This window comes from Oncorhynchus kisutch, linkage group LG14 (assembly GCF_002021735.2).
Source record: "Oncorhynchus kisutch isolate 150728-3 linkage group LG14, Okis_V2, whole genome shotgun sequence".
Classification (NCBI taxonomy): Eukaryota; Metazoa; Chordata; class Actinopteri; order Salmoniformes; family Salmonidae; genus Oncorhynchus; species Oncorhynchus kisutch.
Genome location: NC_034187.2, coordinates 56580593 through 56605863, shown reverse-complemented (window position 1 = coordinate 56605863; position 25271 = coordinate 56580593). Strand labels below are relative to the sequence as shown.

Sequence of the window (25271 nt, the reverse complement as noted above, 5' to 3'; positions counted from 1 at the left end):
GAGTGCTCACGGCACTTGGCCAATAACGTAGCTGGACTTTAAGCCCATGAATAGATTGTGTTAATGTTAATGTCGCAGACTTTCCCCCTAAAGAAATAACTTTCAAAAAACAGTTAGCATTTTGCTAACTTATAAACCTTATAGAATGTGATATACAATCTGATATATGATTCTGCCTGATGTATAGAAAAGTAGGCATCACTGGAAGGATAAATAAATATATTTATATACAGTATAAATGTTTTATTGTCACATAGAGGGACAATAATCCTGAACCGTTAATCCTGAACTCTCTCTTCGGTGACCGTAGATGGACGTTGGCCGTATCACCACCCTGTTGCTAAGGAACCTGACGTCATTGACCGAGTACACGGTGGCCATCTTTGCTATCTATGACGAGGGCCAGGCAGAGCCCTTGACTGACAGCTTCACTACTAGTAAGACTGCCTCTACCTGTATAAGCAATGTTATTGGCAGCTCTTGGCTTTCAACAACAGCCTTTATAATACAAAAACGTCCATAAATGCTGTGGCTTCTAGAATGTGCCATAGAAATATAATTATTAAAACGGACGTTCCCATTCAATGGATTCCGTGATCCATTCCGTGATGGATGGGCATTCTATTTCTCTGGAAAGTGCTACCAAATTATCTAGCTGCATTTGAAGAGGAAACACTCATGAACACTTTCTTACATGTGATAAAGTGTATCTAAAAGAGAGTGCTGACTGAATATGACCACTCATATGTGGGATGCCAAAATGATGTGGAACTCCTTCCATTATTTTGAGGCTTCTTTACCCTTTGTGTCTAAACCAGAGACGGTCCCAGAGCCTCTGAACCTGAGGAGCAGTGAAGTCTCCACAGAAAGCTTCAGGGTCACCTGGGAACACTCAGCCCAAGATGTGGTTCTTTACAGACTCACATGGACCCCCATCAGAGGAGGAGACACTAAAGAGGTCTGTGTCTGGCTGTCTTATCTAGCTGACTGACTGGCTGGCTGGTTGAATGGATGCACAGTTCTCTTTCTGTCTGTTACTGCAATTATGTTTCATTCTGGTGTCTCACATCAGCTACAGAATCTATGACTGCAATTGAATTGTCTCTGCTAGAAGGTTTTCAGCTACATGATTTCTCTCAGGTTATGCATGCTGTATTGGAAGTTGTATAACTCACCTCCCAATGCTTGGCATACTTTCTATCACATCCCTGAGCAGTTTAAGATTGACCATCTATCAGGCACTCATTGAATGTTGACACAAAGCCAGTCATGCTAGATACAAATATGGATTGCTTACTTACCTTCTACAGTATGTGTTTGACGTGTTATTTTGAAGCCCTTTTGGTGACTGTAGAATTCCAGTCCATCCGTATGTGCATTTGGTAGCAGCAGAAATATCCGACGTTGACTCAATTTCTCACTACATTCTCCTCCCTCCTTCCCTCTATGGTGAAGATGCTAGTGAACGGTAAAATGAATAGCCACCTGCTGACTGGACTGAGGCCCATTACTGAGTACGAGGTCTCTCTGATTGCTGTCTTCAGAAACGAGGAAGAAAGCAACGCCGTGACCCTCACAGAGTCAACAGGTAATTAAAGAAAACTCCACTCCAATCAGGGTTAATTGAACATTGGGGATTGTATTGATTTAGTGTTGCCACTGTGCTACTGCTTGCTCTTTGGGGGCTTTGAGACGGGTTACGATTAAGCACTTTGTGACTTTCAATGCATTTGTTAGAATCATGCATGTCCATCACACACAGCTTAGATACATACCCATGTCTTGTATGTTTGCTACAGTGAGACTGGTCTTGAGAAAGACCTTGGTGCTGAAACATTGTCATTAAACAGTCTAAACTATAGACTCCCCTCTTATTTTTCTTTTGAAGACTCAATGTACACATTTACTTAATTGATCTGACCATTTTGTCTGTTTTTCAGTGGCAAGAACAACGACTACCACAAAAGCTACTACTACCACAACTACCACACAAGCTACCACCATAGCAGGTAAATTAGATTTTTTCGGTCTTGTACTTGTCGTGTCTTTGGCTATGCCGGATTAAGTGATATGACATGCTATTCTATAAGATCCTTTCTCTGTAATTAATATTACCTGGTTGAGCTAATCATGTAACTGTAATTAACTAGAAAGTTGGGGCACCTCAAAATAATATTTATAGAGCTTTTATCTTCCGAATAAACTCTTAAAGACCTAGTAATATTTTACATCAATAGCAGTCAATATTTCAGTCTCATCTGAAAGTTGTAAATTCTTGGTTATCTTCACGAACCCTTGCAAACAAGTTGAATCAGCAATACAAAATTGGGTTTAATCATTTATTTACGAAATACCTAACTAATCACACAGAATTACATATACACAGAATGAATGATACCTTGATTACAAATTATATCATGAAGGAAAACGTCCCTAGCGGAGGGAACAGATTTGACATCTGGTTACACAAAGAAAAGGGGCTGGGTTTGAGTGAAAGAGCGGGAAGACTGAGGAACAATGGGAGAAGCGATGTCTCTATCGTAAATACAGTATCTTATGCATTCTAAATTACCGCCCATTTGGAAAAGGAAAATGCAATAAATATTTACTCTGAACTGCACTTCGGTAGGTTGGAGGTAGATGGAAGGCCGTGTTGCCCAACCGAGTCCTTTGGCCTTTGAAGAATGTATCTGGTGGTAAATTGGATACGTTGTAGTAACATCGTTGCGTGGTAGACGGGATACTCTGTCTGTTCTTTCCTAGCCCACGTTTGCAGCTGCTGTTGCTAACTCAACGGCTAGGAGGTATCACTTCTATAGTGAATAAGAGTTCAAAGTTCATACCATTCGCAACCAAAGCTCACGCTGAGGTTGGCTTAGTTCTGTAGTTGACATGTTAGTCATTTTAACGTATGGACCGTCGTCCTCACATCCTCGGAACAGGAGGTTATATTTTCGTCAAGGCTTTATATAGTGGAGCGAGAAGGGTGTGTTTGAAAAGTTTTATAACCCATGTCTCTTCACAGGGGCGGGCCACTGATTGAGCAGAGCCCTATCCTTATGAAAACCCAAATCTCTCATTTGGAAGCTAAAATTACATTTAATCTCTTCACCAATAATTTTATATTCAAACATTTAAATTGAACAACAATTCCATGTGAATCCGATAACTACAATGTGCAGACTTTCCACTGTAGAGTTTATGTCATCATATCATTGATGAGCATGTCTCAAATGACAACCGAACTGACATCATATTCATTAAGTACCACCGCATATGTACAATTGGTCGGATTAACAGAATATAGTTAATTTCCCCCCCCCACCTTCTGATATTTCCAGAATCTCTATGTTAACCAAGGGATTTTCAAATGTCACATCAGTAGGGTGGAGAGAGGAAAAGGGGGGGACGAGGTATTTATGACTGTCATAAAATTGTAACTCACCTCATCACTAATATATAGCTATGATCTCACCAGGATCTCTGTGTTTTTGTTTGCTGTTTCTTTCTGCACTGTTGCGTCATTAGTCAAATCATATTGTGTTTATTCAAATGTATGCATCCACCCACACCGTCTGCATAGTAAAGCCACCTGGTGTCTCTCTCCTCGCCCCATTTTCCACCTCCCTTTCTCAACTCATCCTTTTCCAACCTCCCCCTCCCTCCACCCTTACTCTCCCTCACTACCCTCTTTTTCTACCTCCCTCCTTCACCCAGTTATGCGTCTGGGTGTGAGGAACCTCCTGCTCAGCGATCACACCACCTTCAGCATGGAGGTGTCCTGGGAGCTGCAGGACCGCAACGTGCGTCAGTACCGCGTCGCCTATGTCACCGCCAGGGGCGATCGTGCCGAGGAGACGGTAAGACGCAAACAAGAAGAATTCCTTTCTTCTCCGTTAGTATGATTCCCAAGATCTCCACAGCCTAGCTCTTTTCAATGTCAGCCCTTCCTCTAATTCATATTTAAGATAAACAGAGTATGACCCCCCCCACGCTTCCTAGTATGACCCTCTTATATGGCCATTACAATAAAACCAGCCCCTCGCTCTCCCATTAGCGATAAGCTTACATAGTCTGAATGGATTAGTGTTGTATTGATGCCATTCATTCAGCCAGTGTCTCTTGAAAACGCACTGCTCTTGGTGACCTCCCAATGATTAGATATGTATGTATGGAAGAAATTGGGGTTGTATGGTAGTCTTTAAGCGTTTGTGGCAGATGCATAGTGATATAGTGTTTAATCAGATTCCTTATCTATTGATATCAGAATGTTGTAGTCCACTTTGTATTTGAAAACTGGTTTGTGGGAATGTAGTCGATAAGTAGTACTTATCTCTTGTATAAACCTTGCTGGTTTTGTAATGCGGCATCCCAAACCAATGTTACAGCCTCATTGAAAGATAACTTTACAATGCAATCATGACTTTCAATGACAAAACACCAATTCATTCCTAGTCCACTGCTATAGTACAGGAAAACCGGGAAAAGCCACTGACGCCTCGCATTTTGTTTCTGAATTTACTGGCAACTTTCAGCACCACAGCCTGAACAGCTCCCATCCAAACACAGGTTATTGAAGGCCAGCCAGGGAATAAGAGCAGTAGAGTGGAACCCACAGCCATACTTTGTAGTAAAGTCAAGGGGATTGAGAGTTTGCATTCTTCACAGATACTTCATTCCCAACTAGTTTCAACCGGATAAATTATAAATAGTTTGAGGGAGCGACCAAGTTATAATTTTTTTTAGGCAACGGCGGTAGCACTGGGACTTGGCTACTTGGGTCACACTCCGTCCTGCGGTCCCCCCCTTCGAAAAAGATAGCTGCTATTTTCATCAAGTTGGCCTGAAATTGATTTGTCAAACTCGCCACTTGTCACGGCTGTGGAACTTTTTGGGATGGAGGCGAGGCTAGACCGCACGCACTTGGAATGCAAACAGGAATGAGAGGAGGAATGGAGAGTGGATGAGGGAGAAACAGAGACGGAGAGAGAGGGAAGAGGAGGAGGAGTGGCTGCAGTCCAGAAATGTCAGACATTCTAGGTGTTCTGAAATTAGACAGCCTGCATTATGAATTCACAGTGTTCACATGTTGATTTATGCGTTGTGCCGTACATTAGTCAATTAACTTCTATAGCCTAACTCCTGAAAGTTTAAGTATCTTGTTGGACTATTTTTCCAATTAAATGTACTGATATCAGTGTTTAGATAGACATTGAATTTGAAATGGAGGTATAGACTATTATTCATTACATTTGTTCATAAATTGGGGGCAAAGTACTAAAAAACATACTTTTAATTGTTTACTTTTGTAGTCCGACAGTCCAGGTCACAACGGGCAATCACACAGATTTTGCTCTCGTTTCTCCCACTCTTGTCACTCACCTCTGCCCCTTTGTGCAGGCTGCTATCCTCCTTTATCCCCAAGCACTCCCTGGCTTAACGACCCACAGCCTTTCCTCATTGTGGCAGGAAGTCCATATAAGGCTTGGGGGTGGAGCCAGGTACCTGCAAGATATCTCTCCTCAATTTACCACTTCCCTCAGCTCTCCCTGCTGTCTGCCACAGTACATACAGAGATTCATACGCAACCAGAGCCAGTATGATTCAGATCTTTTTTTTTGCTCAAGTGCATTCCTGACATGTTCTTAGCTATTTTTGGGAGGAATTCTTCTTTGTCATTCACTGATTCCCCTTCATGCCCTAGACTAGAGATTCTCCTGAATACAGTATCAACTTCCTTCATCTGTGTCTTGTAATCATTCAGTTTACTCAGTCATTTGCTGAATGGTTTTCTTCAGTACAGCATGTTCATTCATGCACTATCACACGTTATTACACATAACTTAAGGAGATGAAGATTTGCTTGGCGGCAGGTATCCTTGCGGTTAAGAGCGTTGGGCCAGTAACCAAAAGATCACTGGTTCAGAGCCGATTTGAGCAAGGCACAAACCCAATTGCTGCTATTAGTTGCTCTGGAAAAGAGCGGCTGCTAAATTATGTAATGTAAAAGACGTGAAAACGGAAGTCAGATCAATTTCTCTGTTATCACTAAAAACAAAGATATCACAGAGCTCCTATTAGCTAGCCTGATACCAGATATTTTTGGCTGTCTTGCCAACTCCTATGGTCAGACAGGTCTGCTACAAGGCTACAACTCCAGTACATTTAATCACCAGTCACATTGACCCAGCATGTCCCTCCACTCCAGACAATACCAGAACCTTGTAGTCCTCATATTGTGATTGGCAAATGTGTGTGTGTGTGTTCTAGAAAATGGTCCCAGGTGGTCAGAACAGCCTCCTGCTGCAGCCACTGCTGTCTGACATGGAGTACAAGGTGACGGTCACCCCGGTCTACGCTGACGGAGACGGCCCCGGTGTTAGCCGCATGGGACGCACCTGTAAGTCTGTCTGCATGACCTTCTCTCCATGGTGTCACGGACTCTGAGATATACAGTACCAGTCAAAAGTTTGGATACATCTACTCATTCTTTATTTTTACGATTTTCTACATTGTAGAATAATAGTGAAGACATCAAAACTATGAAATAACACATATGAAATAATGTAGTAACCAAATAAGTGTTAAACAAATCATTCTTCAAAATAGCCACCCTTTGTTTTGATGACAGCTCTGCACGCTCTTTGCACACTGAGTGTACAAAACATTAAGAACACCTGCTATTTCCATGACATAGACTGACTAAATTAATCCAGGTGAAAGCTATGATCCCTTATTGATGTCACCTGTTAAATCCACTTCAATCAATGTAGATGAAGGGGAGGAGACAGGTTAAGGAAGGATTTTTAAGCCTTGAGACAATTGAGACATGGGTTGTGTATGTGTGCCATTCATAGCGTGAATGTGCAAGACAAAATATGTAAGTGTCTTTGAACGGGGTATGGTAGTAGGTGCCAGGCACACCGGTTTGAGTGTGTCAAGAACTTAAATGCTGCTGGGTTCTTACGCTTAACAGTCTCCCGTGTGTATCAAGAATGGTCCACCACACAAAGGACCTCCAGCCAACTTGACACAACAGTGGGAAGCATTGGAGTCAACATGGCCAGCAGCCCGCCCCCGGTGGTTGTCAGAAGCTGAAACCACTCACATCATTAATAAACATTTTTGAATGGAATTCACATTTTCATTCTTTATCTTCCTAAAAAGCTTACATGAGTAGTTACTGATTATTTTTCCTGCTCTGAAAAGAACAATCCCTGGACACCAATTTGAAATGTATTGTCCACTTTAAGAATGAGGCAATCCCTCAAACAACAATGTCACATTGAATGTGTGTGTGTGTATATGTATGTGTGTGTGTGAATGATTTGTACTGTATGGAACAGGTCTGGAGAAGTCATGCTAACTCTACTGAATCCAGTTGTAATTCAGTCCAATGCTGTGAGTCTGACTCAAAAAGTTTGTCATTTTAAAGCCCATCAGACATGTATCGTGTTTAATTTAAGAACTCCCCAGTGTGCTTCTCTTTTTAGGACAGGAGGATGGAGTGACTCATATGTACGCAGAGTTTCTCATCTACAATTCATAACTGTACTTGATGAAAATGTACCTTATTACTGAGTGAGTTCTGTTCTCTCTCTCTCTCTGTCCATCGCTCACTCACTCTATACCTCTATCTCTCTCTCTCTAACTTTCTGTCTGTCTCTTTTGTTCTTCTTCCATTTAACTCTCCCTATATCTATCTGTCTCATGTCTCAATACTTATTTCCCACCTATCCATCTCTTCTTCTCTTCTCTATTCTTCATTCTGCAGTGCCACTGTCTGCTCCTAGGAACCTGAGAGTGTCGGAGGAATGGTACAACCGCTTCCGTATCACCTGGGACACGCCCCAATCCCCCACTATGGGCTATAGAGTCGTCTACAAACCCATCTCTGGTATGTACACACACATTCATGCCCCCCCCCCCCCCACACACAGTACTGATTATTTCTAAAGACAGCCCATCTTACCCACATAAACCCTACATTATCTATACTGCTTATTAAAAGCATATGTTATACGGTCCATCTCTTCCTTTTACTACTACTACTATTACTACTACTATTATTACTACTACTATTACTACTAATTTTACTACTACTACTGCTATTACTACTATTACTACTACTACTACTACTACTACTATTGCTACTACCACTTTTACTACAACTATTACTATTACTACTACTGCTACTATTACTGCTACTATTACTATTGTTACTACTACCACAATTACTACTACTATTACTGCTACTACTACTATTACTACTACTACTAATACTATTAATACTACTATTACTAGTACTACTATTACTATTACTACTATTGCTATTGCTGTTATTACTACTATTATTCCTGCTACTACCATTGGTCTATTACTACTACTACTATTATTACTACTATCACTACTACTACTAGTACCACTACTGCTGTTACTACTACTATTAGTACTCCTACTATTACTATTACTATTACTACTATTAATATTTTACTACTACTACTATAACTACTAGTACTACTACTACTATTACTACTACTACTACTACTACTACTACCATTACTACTACTACTATTAATATTACTACTAGTGTCACTACTATTACTAGTAATAATACTACTATTACTACTACTATCAGTACTCCTACTACTATTACTACTACTATCAGTACCACTACTAGTAATATTACTACTAGTACTACTACTATCAGTACTCCTACTACTACTATTACTACCACTACTAGTACTAGTACTATTACTACTACTACTGCTACTATTACTAATACTAATACTATTACTATTACTACCACTACTATTACTATTACTAATATTACTAATATTACTACTACTACTACTACTACTACTACACCTACTATTACTACTAATCAAATCAAATCAAATCAAATTTATTTATATAGCCCTTCGTACATCAGCTGATATCTCAAAGTGCTGTACAGAAACCCAGCCTAAAACCCCAAACAGCAAGCAATGCAGGTGTAGAAGCACGGTGGCTAGGAAAAACTCCCTAGAAAGGCCAATACCTAGGAAGAAACCTAGAGAGGAACCAGGCTATGTGGGGTGGCCAGTCCTCTTCTGGCTGTGCCGGGTGGAGATTATAACAGAACATGGCAAAGATGTTCAATGTTCATAAATGACCAGCATGGTCGAATAATAATAAGGCAGAACAGTTGAAACTAGAGCAGCAGCACAGTCAGGTGGAAGTTGAAACTGGAGCAGCAGCATGGCCAGGTAGACTGGGGACAGCAAGGAGTCATCATGTCAGGTAGTCCTGGGGCATGGTCCTAGGGCTCAGGTCAGTTGAAACTGGAACAGCAGCATGGCCAGGTGGACTGGGGACAGCAAGGAGTCATCATGTCAGGTAGTCCTGGGGCATGGTCCTAGGGCTCAGGTCCTCCGAGAGAGAGAAAGAAAGAGAGAAGGAGAGAATTAGAGAACGCACACTTAGATTCACACAGGACACCGAATAGGACAGGAGAAGTACTCCAGATATAACAAACTGACCCCAGCCCCCCGACACATAAACTACTGCAGCATAAATACTGGAGGCTGAGACAGGAGGGGTCAGGAGACACTGTGGCCCCATCCGAGGACACCCCCGGACAGGGCCAAACAGGAAGGATATAACCCCACCCACTTTGCCAAAGCACAGCCCCCACACCACTAGAGGGATATCTTCAACCACCAACTTACCATCCTGAGACAAGGCTGAGTATAGCCCACAAAGATCTCCGCCACGGCACAACCCAAGGGGGGGGGCGCCAACCCAGACAGGATGACCACAACAGTGAATCAACCCACTCAGGTGACGCACCCCCTCCAGGGACGGCATGAGAGAGCCCCAGCAAGCCAGTGACTCAGCCCCTGTAATAGGGTTAGAGGCAGAGAATCTACTACTATCGCTACTCCTCCTACTACTACTATTACTACTACTACTACTAATACTATTAATACTACTATTACTATTACTGCTACTAATTTTACTACTACTGCTACAGTATTGCTATTATTACTACTATTATTACAACTACTACCATTAGTATATTACTACTACTACTATTATCACTACTAATACTAGTACTACTGCTATTACTACTATTACTAGTACTACTACTACTACTACTATTGCTACTACCACTTTTACTACAACTATTACTATTACTACTACTGCTACTATTACTGCTACTATTACTATTGTTACTACTACCACAATTACTATTACTACTACTACTACTAATACTATTAATACTACTATTACTAGTACTACTATTACTACTATTGCTATTGCTGTTATTACTACTATTATTGCTGCTACATTGGTCTATTACTACTACTACTATTATCACTACTACTACTAGTACTAGTACCACTACTGCTGTTACTACTACTATCAGTACTCCTACTATTACTATTACTACTATTAGTATTTTACTACTACTACTATCACTACTAGTACTACTACTACTATTACTACTACTACTACTACTACCATTACTACTACTACTATTACTATTACTACTAATGTCACTACTATTACTATTAATAATACTACTATTACTACTACTATCAGTACTCCTACTACTATCAGTACTACTACTAGTAATATTACTACTAGTAATACTACTATCAGTACTCCTACTACTACTATTACTACCACTACTAGTACTATTACTACTCCTACTACTATTACTACTATTAATATTACTACTAATGTCACTACTATCACTAGTAATAATACTACTATTACTACTATCGGTACTCCTACTATTAATACTATTAATACTACTACTACTACTATTAATACTACTATTACTATTACTGCTACTAATTTTACTACTACTGCTACAGTATTGCTATTATTACTACTATTATTACTACTACTACCATTAGTATATTACTACTACTACTATTATTACTACTATCACTACTAATACTAGTATTACTACAACTATCAGTACTCCTACTAATACTATTACTAATATTACTATTCCTACTACTACTATTGGTATATTACTACTAATATTACTACTACTATTAGTATATTACTACTACTTTTATTACTATTACTATCACTACTACTAGTACTACTATTACTACTACAACTACTAGTACTATTACTAATATTAGTACTACTATCAGTACTGCTACTACTACTATTACTACTATCACTACTATTACTACTATTATTACTACTACTATCACTACTACTACTATTACTAATATTACTGCTACTACTACTGCACACACACAGTGAAAAAGTACATGAATCCTCATTCAATATATTTTGTTAACTACAAAGGATAATCTTCTGGGCCCCCTTCTAAGCTTGTGATCCTATTCACATGTGATCTGTCCAATTCATCACCTTCTAAGCACAAAATGCTTATTAACAAGAGAAATACCTATCATGCTATTGATAGGATGGGCAAAACCGCATTCACACAAAACATATTTAAAACTTTCCACACATTTATGTCTAAAGCTGTTTTCTGACTGACAAGCCACTACACTCAACTCCACTTCACCCTTAATACGATGCAGTATTCATGAAATTCATGCAATCATGGACAGCTGAAAAAAAATCAATAATGTTTTAAATGCTCCTTAGGCGAGAGTAGCCTACGAGTTCTGCAAGCAGTGTGCTGTAGTATGTGTGGTAGTGAATGTGAGCTGTCTCTCTCTCTCTCACACACACACACACACACACACCTCTATTCTCCACAGCTCCGGGACCTGCTTTGGAGACCTTTGTGGGCGAGGACGTGAACACCATGCTGATCCTGAACCTGATGAGCGGTACTGAGTACGGCGTCAGGGTCATCGCCTCCTACACTACCGGCTCCAGCGAGACCCTCACCGGCAAAGCCAGGACATGTGAGTAGACTAGCCCCAGGTAGAATGTGACTTGAGAATGGATACTTTGCATAATAAACAGTTAATGAATCGATAATTCAACTTATTTAACTCAGCGCCTCCAGGCAGAACGGGACTCCAGAATGGACACTGTGTATACTGTAACTGCATAATTACTTACTTACTTATCCTCTTCATGCCTACAGAACATAACAAACCTTTATACTAAACAGTTTAATACTTACTACAAGATTTTTGGTCACATTGATCGCTCATCAGAAACAAGACAATTTACATCAAATAATGACATTTTTAGATATTATACCACTTTCGTTAGTCATCATCTTCTTTCCAATCCAATGTAAGGTTGAGTTAGACCCCTCTCTACATTTACTCAGAGTGATTAGGGTTCAGTGCCTTGCTCAAGGGCACGTCAACACATTCTTCACCTATTTGGCTCAGGGAATCGAACCAGAAACCTTTCAGTTACTGGGCCAAAGCTCCTAACCTCTAGACCACCTGCCTCCCCTGTAGGTTGACTGGAACTGTCTGAGTCAGTGTGAATTATTGAGTAGCATAGCTTCACTCCATCAGAGACTGAAGACGCCACAATGATATCAAGTGGCCAGGCATGCGTGCCTAATGTAGTACCAGTGTCAGCGACTCAGCACTGTAACAGAGATCATTGTCTTATTAGAGCTGGCAGCTCCCAGATAATCAGATTGTAGGGAGGAGTGGAGACTAGAGACTCGCATTTGTTTGCGTTAAGACTACGCTATCACCTTGTGCATAATAATTAAGCAAAGCACTCTTGGGTAGCGCGCGATTTTGAAGGGCATAGATAGCAATATAGCCATCAGGATAGGGGTGTCTCTTGGGTGGAGTTTGATGCCTGACTGACACAGAGTGAGCATGTTAATGAACACGGCACTATAATAAGAGAAAATGGGGATGGCTCAATGTCATGTTCAAGATCTCCTTGTCTTACTGTTATTTTTAAATATAGTTGTGTTGTGAAAGTTAATGAATGGCTATATTTTATGTTATGTAGTATGTAACGCAGTCTACCTTAAACATTGTGAATTTAGTCATATGCATTGTGAAATTTGCATGTTCCAAGGTATGCAGAAGAGATTATTTACCAAACAGTTGTGGGTAAATTTGTTTTTGTGACTCTCAGTACAAAACATGGACAAAATTTACTCCCCAAAACACTATATCCACCAATTTTTCACATTTGTGTTTTTTCCTCAGAAATGATTGCTTTAGGGGTACTTTCATGTGTGTGTAAAATATAACTGTTCTCAGATTTTGATATATATATATATTTTAAATGTGTAGTAAAATGTTTGTTTTTTTGCAGAACGCTATATATCCATTGTTTAGCTGGATGCAATGTTCGCATCCTATATATTTAACTGTGATATGTGGTTGTCTCCCTTAGCTATTGTAAGATAAATGCACTTACTGTAAGTCGATCACGATAAGAGCTTCTGTTAAATGACAACAATGTCAAATGCAAATGTTATACATACAAATCTCATATTACTGTATTGAGTATTATTATTAGTTTAAAATGTAAATATTGATGTCACAAATGTATAATTTGTACATTTCTTTGTTAAAAATGTAGTTATTTGTTACATTTGACTCTGTAAAACATAGCTGTACTACTTATTTCTCTGAGAGTGAGGCGGATATATAGCATTTAGCAAAAAAACATAATTATTTGTCTCTCTGAAATGAAACCATCAAGTGATAGATTTTAAACAAATACATGTCTGTCATTGAACAACATGCCATGATTAAATAGTGAAAAAAAATACCAATCTTATTCATATTTTCTTTAAACAATAAAACCTAATTTACTAACATTTCTGAAATTGGATATGTAGCGTTTTGGAATGAAACTGTACTGTATGTCCCACTGAAATATTAAAACCCATAGCAGCACGCAATAATGAGATTAAGAAATGCATGCATATATTTGCATAAATGGTTTGTACTGTTGATTGTTAGGAGTAACATACCGGCACCATATTTCAACTCTCAAAATAACTTTTACGCAATGAAAAATGCATGCGTGGGTTACGGAAGCCAAGGCTCCATATATTTAGAGTCCAACTCAACTGGAGACATATGCTGTGTGGCGATAGATGTACTGCCTGACGGTAAATGTCTGCTCGGTATCGTTAAGGATATGCAGGTCTTGTGCTGTAGCATTTTATCACTGGTGTTTTTACCGTCACTGCTCTGGTTAAAGTCAAGTCACGATGACAAGATTACAATCCAATATGTTGCAGTATAGCATTACAGTCTACTGGATACTGATCCATAGACATGCTTTTCAGTATTAGGCCCGTTGTGAAATGGGTTCCAGTATGATATGGTGGATCTGCCACATGCAGGACAACAACAAAGGAGTTGGCTCAAGCAGAGGCAGATCTGGCATCCATGCGCACACTATGTATCTCCTTCAGAGGAGTGGTATGGTTTCCAGTGTGATGTGGTGGATCTATTACAGTAATAATGTGTCTGTCTCTCTCTGTCACAGTGTACCTTGGAGTGACCAATCTGAACACCTACCAGGTGAGGATGACCAGCGTGTGTGCCCAGTGGGGTGCCCACCGCCACGCCACTCTGTACCGTGTGGTCATCGAGTCGCTGCTCAGTGAGTACCGAGCACCACACAAACATACACTATTATCAACTTCCCTGTGCCTTTTGAACCAACAACAGTTTGTTTATGGTATTGAGCTTACTAAAAGCAAGTCATTTGTCGTGGCAGGAAAATATCCACACCCTCTCCTTGACAGTATTTTTATTTTTTTATTTCACCTTTATTTAACCAGGTAGGCTAGTTGAGAACAAGTTCTCATTTACAACTGTGACCTGGCCAAGATAAAGCAAAGCAGTGCGACACAAACAACAACATAGTTACACATAAACAAACGTACAGTCAATAACACAATAGAAAAATCTATGTACAGAGGAGTAGGGAGGTAAGGCAATAAATAGGCCAAATAGGCTAAATAATTATAATTTAGCATTAACAATGCTGTGTGCAGACTTACACTGTACAGTACAGTATATGCAACCAAATCCACATTGGTATTCCCACACACTGACACAGCCACTCTAGTGGAAGGAGGTGATTACCATGCGGCCACACGTCTCCATGTGGATAAGGCTGTCAGCTCACCCCTAAAATCCACATGTGAACCCAGTCAGGAATTATGCTCCTGGCAGGGAATCACGGTTGGGACACGGAAGCCTGCCAGGAGGAGGATTCACTTGTAATCCTGACAGAGATTTCACACATCCCAACATAACTGAATAAGGAACTGGGGGATAGTCATTTGTAACATTATTCAAATGCTGTGATATACCATGTTATTGTCACGGCAGATTTCCTTCTCTTCCTCTGAAGAGGTGAAACAAGGATCGGACCAATATGCGGCGTGGTAAGTGTCCATGGTATTTAATAAGAAAACTCAACATGAACACAAATACAAAACAACAAAGTGAACTGGCAACGAAACAGTCCCGTGTGGCACAAACACTGACACAGGAAACAATCACCCACCAAAATACTCAAAGAACATGGCTGCCTAAATATGGTTCCCAATCAGAGACAACGATAAGCACCTGCCTCTAATTGAGAACCAATCTAGGCAACCATAGACTTAATAGACTTAAGCACCATAAACAAACAAAACCCCTAGACAAGAAAAAACACATACAGCACCCATGTCACACCCTGACCTAACCAAAATAACAAGGAAAACAAAGAACACTAAGGTCAGGGTGTGACAGTTATATTATATACAGTATAAAGCATAAGATATAACATCAGTAGGACAGACTGTACAGGTTTGGTACAGGGGCTAGTATTTGGGGTTAGAGTTTTGGTTTAGAGTCATATACAGTACAGTAGGCCTACAAGGCTTTTAAAAAGGTGAGCTGATTTGACATTTACATATCCTATAGTTTAAAAAGTGAACGATGGCTAGCCAAGTGTGAGTGGGGACAAGATATACAGTGCATTCGAAACTATTCAGACCCTTAGATTTTTTGTATGGTTAAAGCCTATTTCGAAAATTGTTTAAATAGTTTGTTTCCCTCATTAATCTACACACGATACCCCATAATGACGAAGCAAAAACATAAAAAACCTCAATCACATTTACATAAGTATTCAGACTCTTTACACAGTACTTTGTTGAAGCACCTTTGGCAGTGGTAACAGCCTCGAGTCTTCTTGGGTATGACACTACAAGCTTGGCACACCTCTATTTGGGGAGTTTTTCCCATTCTTCTCTGTAGATCCTCTCAAGCTCTGTCAGATTGGATGCTGAGCATTGCTGCACAGCTATTTTCAGGTCTCTCCAGAGATGTTAGATCGGGTTCAAGTACGGGCTTTTTTACCTGGGCCACTCAAGGACATTCAGAGATTGCGTTGTCTTGGCAGTGTGCTTACATCCCCACAGCATGATGCTACCACCACCATGCTTCACCGTAGGGAAGGTGCCAGGTTTCCTCCAGACATGACGCTTGGCATTCAGGCCAAAGAGTTCAATCTTGGTTTCATCAGACCAGAGATTATTGTTTCTCATGGTCTGAGAGTCTTTAGGTGGCTTTTGGCAAGCTCCAAGCAGGCTGTCATGTGCCTTTTACTGAGGAGTGGCTTTTGTCTGGCCACTCTACGATAAAGGTCTGATTGGTGGAGTGCTGGAGAGATGGTTGTCCTTCTGGAATGTTCTCCCTTCTCCACAGAGGAACTCTAGAGCTCTGTCAGAGTGACCATCGGGTTCTTGGTCACCTTCCTGACCAAGGCCCTTCTCCCCCGATTGCTCAGTTTAGCCGGGTGGCAAGCTCTAGGAAGAGTCTTGATGGTTCTAAACTTCTTCCATTTAAGAATGATGGAGGCCACTGTGTTCTTGAGGACCTTCAATGCTGCAGACATTTTTTTTGTACCCTTCCCCAGATCTGTGCCTCGACACAATCCTGTCTCAGAGCTCTACGGACAATTCCTTTGACTCATGACTTTGTTTTTGCTCTGACATACACTGTCAACTGTGGGACCTTATATAGACAGGTATGTGCCTTTCTAAATCATGTCCCATTAATTGAATTTACCACAGGTGGACTTCAATCATGTTGTAGAAACATCTCAAGGATGATCAATGGAAACAGGATGCACCTGAGCTCAGTTTCGAGTCTCATAGCAAAGGGTCTGAATACGTATGTAAATACGGTATTTTTGTTTTTTAGGTTTAATACATATGCCAAAAATTTCTAAAACCTGTTTTCACTTTGTCATTATAGGGTGTTGTGTGTAGATTGCTGAGGATTTTTTTTCAAATGTAATCCATTTTTAGAATAAGGCTGTTACGTAACAAGTGTGGAAAATGTCAAGGGGTCTGAATACTTTCCCAAGGCACTGTACTTGTTATGCGGATGACCGTAATTGCACCTCATTTTTGAAAATGTTAGGATGAGAAAGAAAAACAATTGGGTTTCTTGTTCAACGTGCTCTGACAGGGAGTTCCAGACACTTTTGTTCCAGATTGTAGTTAACTAGATACTGAATTTGCATCGAAGCAGCACATTATTAGGCAAAACAATTATATTGAGGAAAAGATTCTAGGAGCCTTTTACCTTCTAAGTAATAATTATCACTTCACAGATGTGAGACTTCCAACCAACTGTCAGTGTGGGTGGGTGTCTGGAAGTGAAATTAAACCTGATGTCAAAGTGAGAGTTTGCTACTCAGTCAGTGCCGTAGTCCTAAATAGATATTTAAAGTTTCTGAGAAGTTTTAATGCCCTCAAATTGGTCTAAATTCCATATTGTATGCCCTTCCATAGGATTATACGAAATAAGTCCTGAATTAATGAGATACAGTGCCTTGGGAAAGTATTCGGACCCCTTAAACTTTGCGACCTTTTGCCACATTTCAGGCTTCAAACATAAAGATATAAAACTGTATTTTTTTGTGAAGAATCAACAACAAGTGGGACACAATCATGAAGTGGAACGACATTTATTGGATATTTCAAACTTTTTTAACAAATCAAAAACTGAAAAATTGGGCGTGCAAAATTATTCAGCCCCTTGACTTTCAGTGCAGCAAACTCTCTCCAGAAGTTCAGTGAGGATCTCTGAATGTTCCAATGTTGACCTAAATGACTAATGATGATAAATACAATCCACCTGTGTGTAATCACAGATTACTGCACCTGTACATAGCCCACCTATAATTTAGCCCAAACAACTACCTCTTTCCCAACTGTATTTAATTTTAATTTATTTATTTATTTTGCTCCTTTGCACCCCATTATTTTTTATTTCTACTTTGCACATTCTTCCATTGCAAAACTACCATTCCAGTATTTTACTTGCTATATTGTATTTACTTTGCCATCATGGCCTTTTTTGCCTTTACCTCCCTTCTCACCTCACATTGTATATAGACTTGTTTATACTGCATTATTGACTGTATGTTTGTTTTTACTCCATGTGTAACTCTGTGTCGTTTTATCTGTCGAACTGCTTTGCTTTATCTTGGCCAGGTCGCAATTGTAAATGAGAACTTGTTCTCAACTTGCCTACCTGGTTAAATAAAGGTAAAATAAAAATAAATAAAATAAAAATCAAGTCTCCGTATAAATGCACCTGCACTGTGATAGTCTCAGAGGTCCGTTAAAAGCGCAGAGAGCATCATGAAGAACAAGGAACACACCAGGCAGGTCCAAGATACTGTTGTGAAGAAGTTTAAAGCCGGATTTGGATACAAAAAGATTTCCCAAGCTTTAAACATCCCAAGGAGCACTGTGCAAGCGATAATATTGAAATGGAAGGAGTATCAGACCACTGCAAATCTACCAAGACCTGGCCGTCCCTCTAAACTTTCAGCTCATACAAGGAGAAGACTGATCAGAGATGCAGCCAAGAGGCCCATGATCACTCTGGATGAACTGCAGAGCTCTACAGCTGAGGTGGGAGACTCTGTCTATAGGACAACAATCAGTCGTATATTGCACAAATCTGGCCTTTATGGAAGAGTGGCAAGAAGAAAGCCATTTCTTAAAGATATCCATAAAAAGTGTTGTTTAAAGTTTGCCACAAGCCACCTGGGAGACACACCAAACATGTGGAAGAAGGTGCTCTGGTCAGATGAAACCAAAATGGAACTTTTTGGCAACAATGCAAAACGTTATGTTTGGCGTAAAAGCAACACAGCTCATCACCCTGAACACACCATCCCCACTGTCAAACATGGTGGTGGCAGCATCATGGTTTGGGCCTGCTTTTCTTCAGCAGGGACAGGGAAGATGGTTAAAATTGATGGGAAGATGGATGGAGCCAAATACAGGACCATTCTGGAAGAAAACCTGATGGAGTCTGCAAAAGACCTGAGACTGGGACGGAGATTTGTCTTCCAACAAGACAATGATCCAAAACATAAAGCAAAATCTACAATGGAATGGTTCAAAAATAAACATATCCAGGTGTTAGAATGACCAAGTCAAAGTCCAGACCTGAATCCAATCGAGAATCCGTGGAAAGAACTGAAAACTGCTGTTCACAAATGCTCTCCATCCAACCTCACTGAGCTCGAGCTGTTTTGCAAGGAGGAATGGGAAAACATTTCAGCCTCTCGATGTGCAAAACTGATAGAGACATACCCCAAGCGACTTACAGCTGTAATCGCAGCAAAAGGTGGCGCTACAAAGTATTAACTTAAGGGGGCTGAATAATTTTGCACGCCCAATTTTTCAGTTTTTGATTTGTTAAAAAAGTTTGAAATATCCAATAAATGTCGTTCCACTTCATGATTGTGTCCCACTTGTTGTTGATTCTTCACAAAAAAATACAGTTTTACATCTTTATGTTTGAAGCCTGAAATGTGGCAAAAGGTCGCAAAGTTCAAGGGGGCCGAATACTTTCGCAAGGCACTGTAACCTGGCATTCATCTAATTCTAGCCAATTAATGACATCCAATTAACAATTTCTCCTAATATACAGTTAACATTTAGTGGGACTTATGCAACAGGTGGAATATTTGTCACGATCGTCGTATGGAGTAGACCAAAGCGTAGCGTGGTGTGAATGCATAGTTTAATGGATGACATGCAACATAACATAGACAATAACCCACAAAATACCCAAAGAAGATTGCTGCCCAAATATGGTTCCCAATCAGAGACAACGATAAACACCTACCTCTAATTGAGAACCAATCTAGGCAACCATAGACCTACATAAACACCTAGACGGAAACATCCCCATAAATCTACAAAACCCCTAGACAGTGAAAAAACCCTAGATGAGACGAAAACACACATACCACATTCGTCACAACCTGACCTAACCAAAATATATAAAGAAAACAAAGAATACTCAGCTCAGGGCGTGACAATATTTCAGTTATAGAACATTTAAAATGGCTATGTCACATCAATGCTGTGTCGATCCAAATATGAGTATAATCTGTCAGATAGGGAAATAATGCAAGCAATTCATCAAGTTTAACACTGAGACCAAAACTTCATTATTATCATGTAGCGTTTCACACATTGCAATTTCGCAGCATTACCTTTGGGAGCTCCTGAAATATTACATCTATCAGCCGGCATTAGGCCCAAATTAGGATTTATGATGGCTAGATAAATATATAATTACCCAGAGAAAATACCACCTCGGTGTATGTTGGAAAATGGCTTGAATTGAGGCCTTAAGGGGAACGTTCCGGAAAAAAAATTATGGGGTGAGAAATGAGCCCGCCACCTATACAGGAGACCTAATAATGAGATTCTATTCAGATTAAGGCCACCGCTTGGGTTGCCAGATTTTTTAATAACCCCCACAGTTTGTGTAAGAGGCACAGGTCTTGATACATGTTTAAGACACAGCTTTAGCATGTTCAATAGGTGCTAATACTGTGTGCATATTCAGCTCTGTGCTTTTTGATGACTTAATACAGTGTTAGACACAGTAGTCATTGGAAATTACTGAATAGGATGTGTTTGTAATGAGGCTGTTACTTTGTCAGAATCTCCCCACCTTTAAGTTCTATGTATTACTCTGCTACATTGTCAGTGATTACAAAATATGCCAACTGTACCCTGGTATCATCTGTCATTATGGCTGTAATAATACTAGTCCTACAATTCAGAAGATGCTTCACTTGTGTCACGCTCAGATATTGATATTTACTTGATGCTTAAAGGGATACTTCGGGATTTTTGCAATGAGGCCCTTTATCTACAGTGCATTCTGAAAGTATTCAGACCCCTTGTCACATTCATTATAAGGATCGGACCAAGGCGCAGCGTGCTATGCGTACATTCTTATTATTTAAAGAATGAAACACTGAACAAACTAACAAAATAACAAAACGAAACGTGAAGCTATACAAACGAGTGCTGACAGGCAACTACACATAGACAAGATCCCACAAACACCAAAGGGAAATGGCTACCTAAATATGATCCCCAATCAGAGACAACGATAAACAGCTGTCTCTGATTGGGAACCATATCAGGCCAACATAGAATTACAAAAACCCCTTGACCTACAAAACCCTAGACATACAAAAACCCTAGACAATACAAAAACCCTAGACAATACAAAACTAGGGTACCCACCCTAGTCACACCCTGACCTAAACAAAATACAAGGAAAACAGAGACATCTCAGGTCAGGGCGTGACACCCCTTCACTTTTTCCAAATTTTGTTTACATTGCAGTCTTATTCTAAACTGGATTAAATAAAATACAAAATCTCATCAATCTACACACATTATCCCATAATAAACAAAGGGCAAACAGGTTTTAATTTTTTTATGTAAATATATTTAAAAAAATGTTTACTGAAATTATTTACATATTTATTCAGACCATTTGCTATGAGACTCGAAATTGAGCTCAGGTGCATCCTGTTTCCATCATTGAGATGTTTCTACAACTTGATTGGATCATAAATTAAATGGAAGAAGTTTGGAACCACCAAGACTCTTCCTAGAGCTGACCGCCTGGCCAAACTGAGCGATCGGGGGAGAAGAACCTTGGTCAGAGAGGTTAAATGCGGTGGTTCGCACTTTTAGTTTTGCGCGAATGCTTCCATCTATCCACGGTTTCTGGTTAGGGTAGGTTTTAATAGTCACAGTGGGTACAACTGATTTGCCGAAAGGAGGTCTGGGGGGGGGGGCCTTGTAGGCATGTCAGAAGTTGGAGTAACAGTGGTTGAGTGTTGCAGCAGCGCGAGTACTACAGTCGATATGTTGATAGAACTTCGGCAGCGTTTTTCTCAAATTTGCTTTGTTAAAATCCCCAGCTACAATAAATGCGGCCTCAGGTTATGTGGTTTCCAGTTTGCATAAAGTCCAGTGGAGTTCTCTGAGGGCCGTCATGGTATCAGCTTGAGGGGTGATATACACGGCCGTGACTATAACCAAAGATAATACGGTGATAATACGGTCCGCATTTGCTTGTGAGGTATGTTATCACAATTACACCATCTTTAATCATGAAACATACACCCCTGCCCTTCATACAGTATATCCCGAAAGAGCCATGTTTCCATGAAGCAGAGTATGTTACAATCCCTGATGTCTCTCTGGAAAGAGACCCTCGCCCTGAGCTCGTGAACTTTATTATCCAGAGACTAAACATTAGCGAGTAATATACTCGGAAGCGGTGGGTGGTGTGTGCGCCTCCTAAATCGGACTAGAAGACCACTTCGAGTACCTCTCCTCCGCCGGCATCGTTTTTGGTCAGTTTCTGGAATCAGTTAAATTGCCCTGGGGGGTGCGAACAAAGGATCTGCTTTGGGAAAATCATATCCCTGGTCGTAATGCTGGTAGTGCTGGTGAGTTACCACCGCTCTGATATCCAATAGTTCTTCCCGGCTGTATGAAATAACACAAAACATTTTCCTGGCAAAAAATAAAGAAATAAAGAAATAATACATGAAAAAAACTAAATACTGTAAAGTTTCTGATAAGAGAATTATGTTCTCCAGGTACATAACCCAATTTAATTATATTACTCTCAGTCTGCAAACCAGAATTTGTAAGATCCTGGTCGAATGAAACAGACGGAGGCCCAGCTAAAATAGTCAAAAAGGTTTATTCACGGGAACGTTCTGGCGTGCACAGTACAAAGCAATTCATTTTATACTGACTTCATACGCACGCACACACATACACATAACCATACGCACACACATACACATAATCAGACGCAACACATACACACAAACAGTCCTGCTACGCACACACTGTCTGTCTCACTACCCAGCCGACAGAGATTAGTGACCTTGTCCTTGAGACGTACTCCCCGTTCTCTCCCAAATCTCTAGTCAGGTCAGCACCGAGCTCAGACAGTCTGTGTTTTAAAATACCATAAAGACATATTGTTTTACCCTAATTCTGACTAGGACTACACATTTATTGACTATGATTTTATATGTTCTAATTATTTCCATACAATTATATGTTTCAGGGCAGAATATTCTAATCATTCAATTGACAAATAATTCTCAACTAACAGTTTCCTAAGAGCAAGAAGTGAGGCAGCCCTCTCTGTCGGTGCCATCTTAGATACCCAAGAAGACTCGAGGCTGTAATCGCTGCCAACATTTTTATTTGCAAACATTTCTAAAAACCTGTATTTGCTTGTGTGTAGATCGATGAGAAAAAAAATACAATTTAATCCGTTTTAGAACAAGGCTGTAATGTAACTAAATTTAGAAAAAGGTCAAGGGGTCTGACTACTTTCCGAATGCACTGTCAGATGTTATGTCTCTGTGTCCAGTATGAAGGAAGTTAGAGGTAGTTTTCCGAGCCAATGCTAGCTAGCGTTAGTTCAATGACTGAAATGTCTATGTGTATCTACCAGCTTGCTTTGCTAGAGACCCATAGACTTCCACTAATTTTGTTAATGCTAGTTAGCATTGGCTCGCGAAACTATGTCTAACTTCCTTCATACTGGACACAGAGACATACATTTTTTATCCACGAGTTCATCTGACTCTGGGGAAATAGATAAAGGGCCTCTGCCAAAATCACGGCGTATCCCTTTAAAGAAATATGGTAGACCCAAACCCTGGAAGAGAGGTTGTACAATAGAATGTGGACATCTTTGAATTGGAATTCTAAGAATTGGAATTCATTACATACATTTCTATGGTGAACATGCTCCTGCTAATGACAACAGCATTGATTGTGATGGTAACTAGTGGTAAACTATGTACAGTATGTGATGGTAATTCTGTCTTCATTTTAGATGGATATAAGCAGGAGGCAAGACTGGGAGGAGGAACCACCCAGCACTGCTTCAATGACCTGACAGCTAACACGCAGTACAAGATCAGTGTGTACGCCCATCTCCAGGATACAGAGGGACCTGCAGTCTCCACCACAGAGAAGACCTGTAGGTGTTCTCTTCAACAGCTGCTAGTGTACACTCTACGATAGCCCTACAACCGACTTGCTACTATGCTCAGAAAGGTTTCTTACGATATTGTGACAATATTGTGACAACATATTTTCCAACATCACCACTGTAAAGACCTGTCGCTGTCGCCCGGCCTCAACATTCTAGCTTAGGGGTTGGCAACAGGCAGCTCACGGGCCGTAACTGGCACCCAAAATGTATTTTGGCCCCCCAAAGTGTTTAGTAAAAAAAATTAAAGAGTATAATCACCAGCTAAAAATGTGTTTAATTTACGAAATCTATTCCTAAGTATCCCCGCTGTCTGGGTAGGTTCCTTGTTTCTTGTCCATCATTGGCTTATTGGTGAAATCAGCAGACAGACAATATCTTCTTTAAGTAAATCAATCAAACTTTTATTAATGCAATTGCAGACAGAAGTTGACAACGGAAACACAGCACGTATGTTTCAGAGTAAAGTTCTGCAAAATAAAACATGTCAAAGTTGCTTTAATATACTTGCAGTCAACCCCTAGTGATGTAACCGCCTACATCAACACCTTCTACTCATGAGACCAAACCCATGCATATACAGTTATACAAACTTGCAGGGGAAAACAATAGTCCAGTGTTTTCTAAGGGCTCGGCAGTAATTTTCGATTCACGTGTGGCTTACAGTGGTATGTCTGACTAGTCTCTTATCTATTTACTCTCCTGCAGGGGTCTGTGTCTTATCTCTTTTAGACTTGACGCGCTTTCTCACAGACACCCAGTTTTGACCACAATGGCTCACACATCTGCTCAGACCGTTTCTATAAGAGGCAGAGACTAGAAAAGAACTGTGGAACAGTATTAAACCTTATAGTGGATATACAGTGGGGCAAAAAAGTATTTAGTCAGCCACCAATTGTGCAAGTTCTCCCACTTAAAAAGATGAGAGAGCCCTGTAATTGTCATCAT

General features: G+C 40.2%; 1 protein-coding gene across 6 annotated transcripts in view; it reads left to right on the top strand.

Annotated features, from left to right (window-relative positions):
* The window catches only part of LOC109903578 (collagen alpha-1(XIV) chain), a 127274-nt gene that overhangs the window by 67229 nt on the left and 34774 nt on the right, over nucleotides 1-25271 (top strand). For all 6 annotated transcript variants that reach the window (XM_031788605.1, XM_031788610.1, XM_031788606.1 and 3 more), the window contains 10 exons: nucleotides 311-437; nucleotides 819-958; nucleotides 1456-1588; nucleotides 1941-2009; nucleotides 3718-3860; nucleotides 6271-6400; nucleotides 7775-7897; nucleotides 11742-11891; nucleotides 14425-14541; nucleotides 24165-24311. In XM_031788605.1, the coding sequence (XP_031644465.1) occupies nucleotides 311-437; nucleotides 819-958; nucleotides 1456-1588; nucleotides 1941-2009; nucleotides 3718-3860; nucleotides 6271-6400; nucleotides 7775-7897; nucleotides 11742-11891; nucleotides 14425-14541; nucleotides 24165-24311 (1279 nt within the window). The remainder of the gene's footprint in view (nucleotides 1-310; nucleotides 438-818; nucleotides 959-1455; nucleotides 1589-1940; nucleotides 2010-3717; nucleotides 3861-6270; nucleotides 6401-7774; nucleotides 7898-11741; nucleotides 11892-14424; nucleotides 14542-24164; nucleotides 24312-25271) is intronic.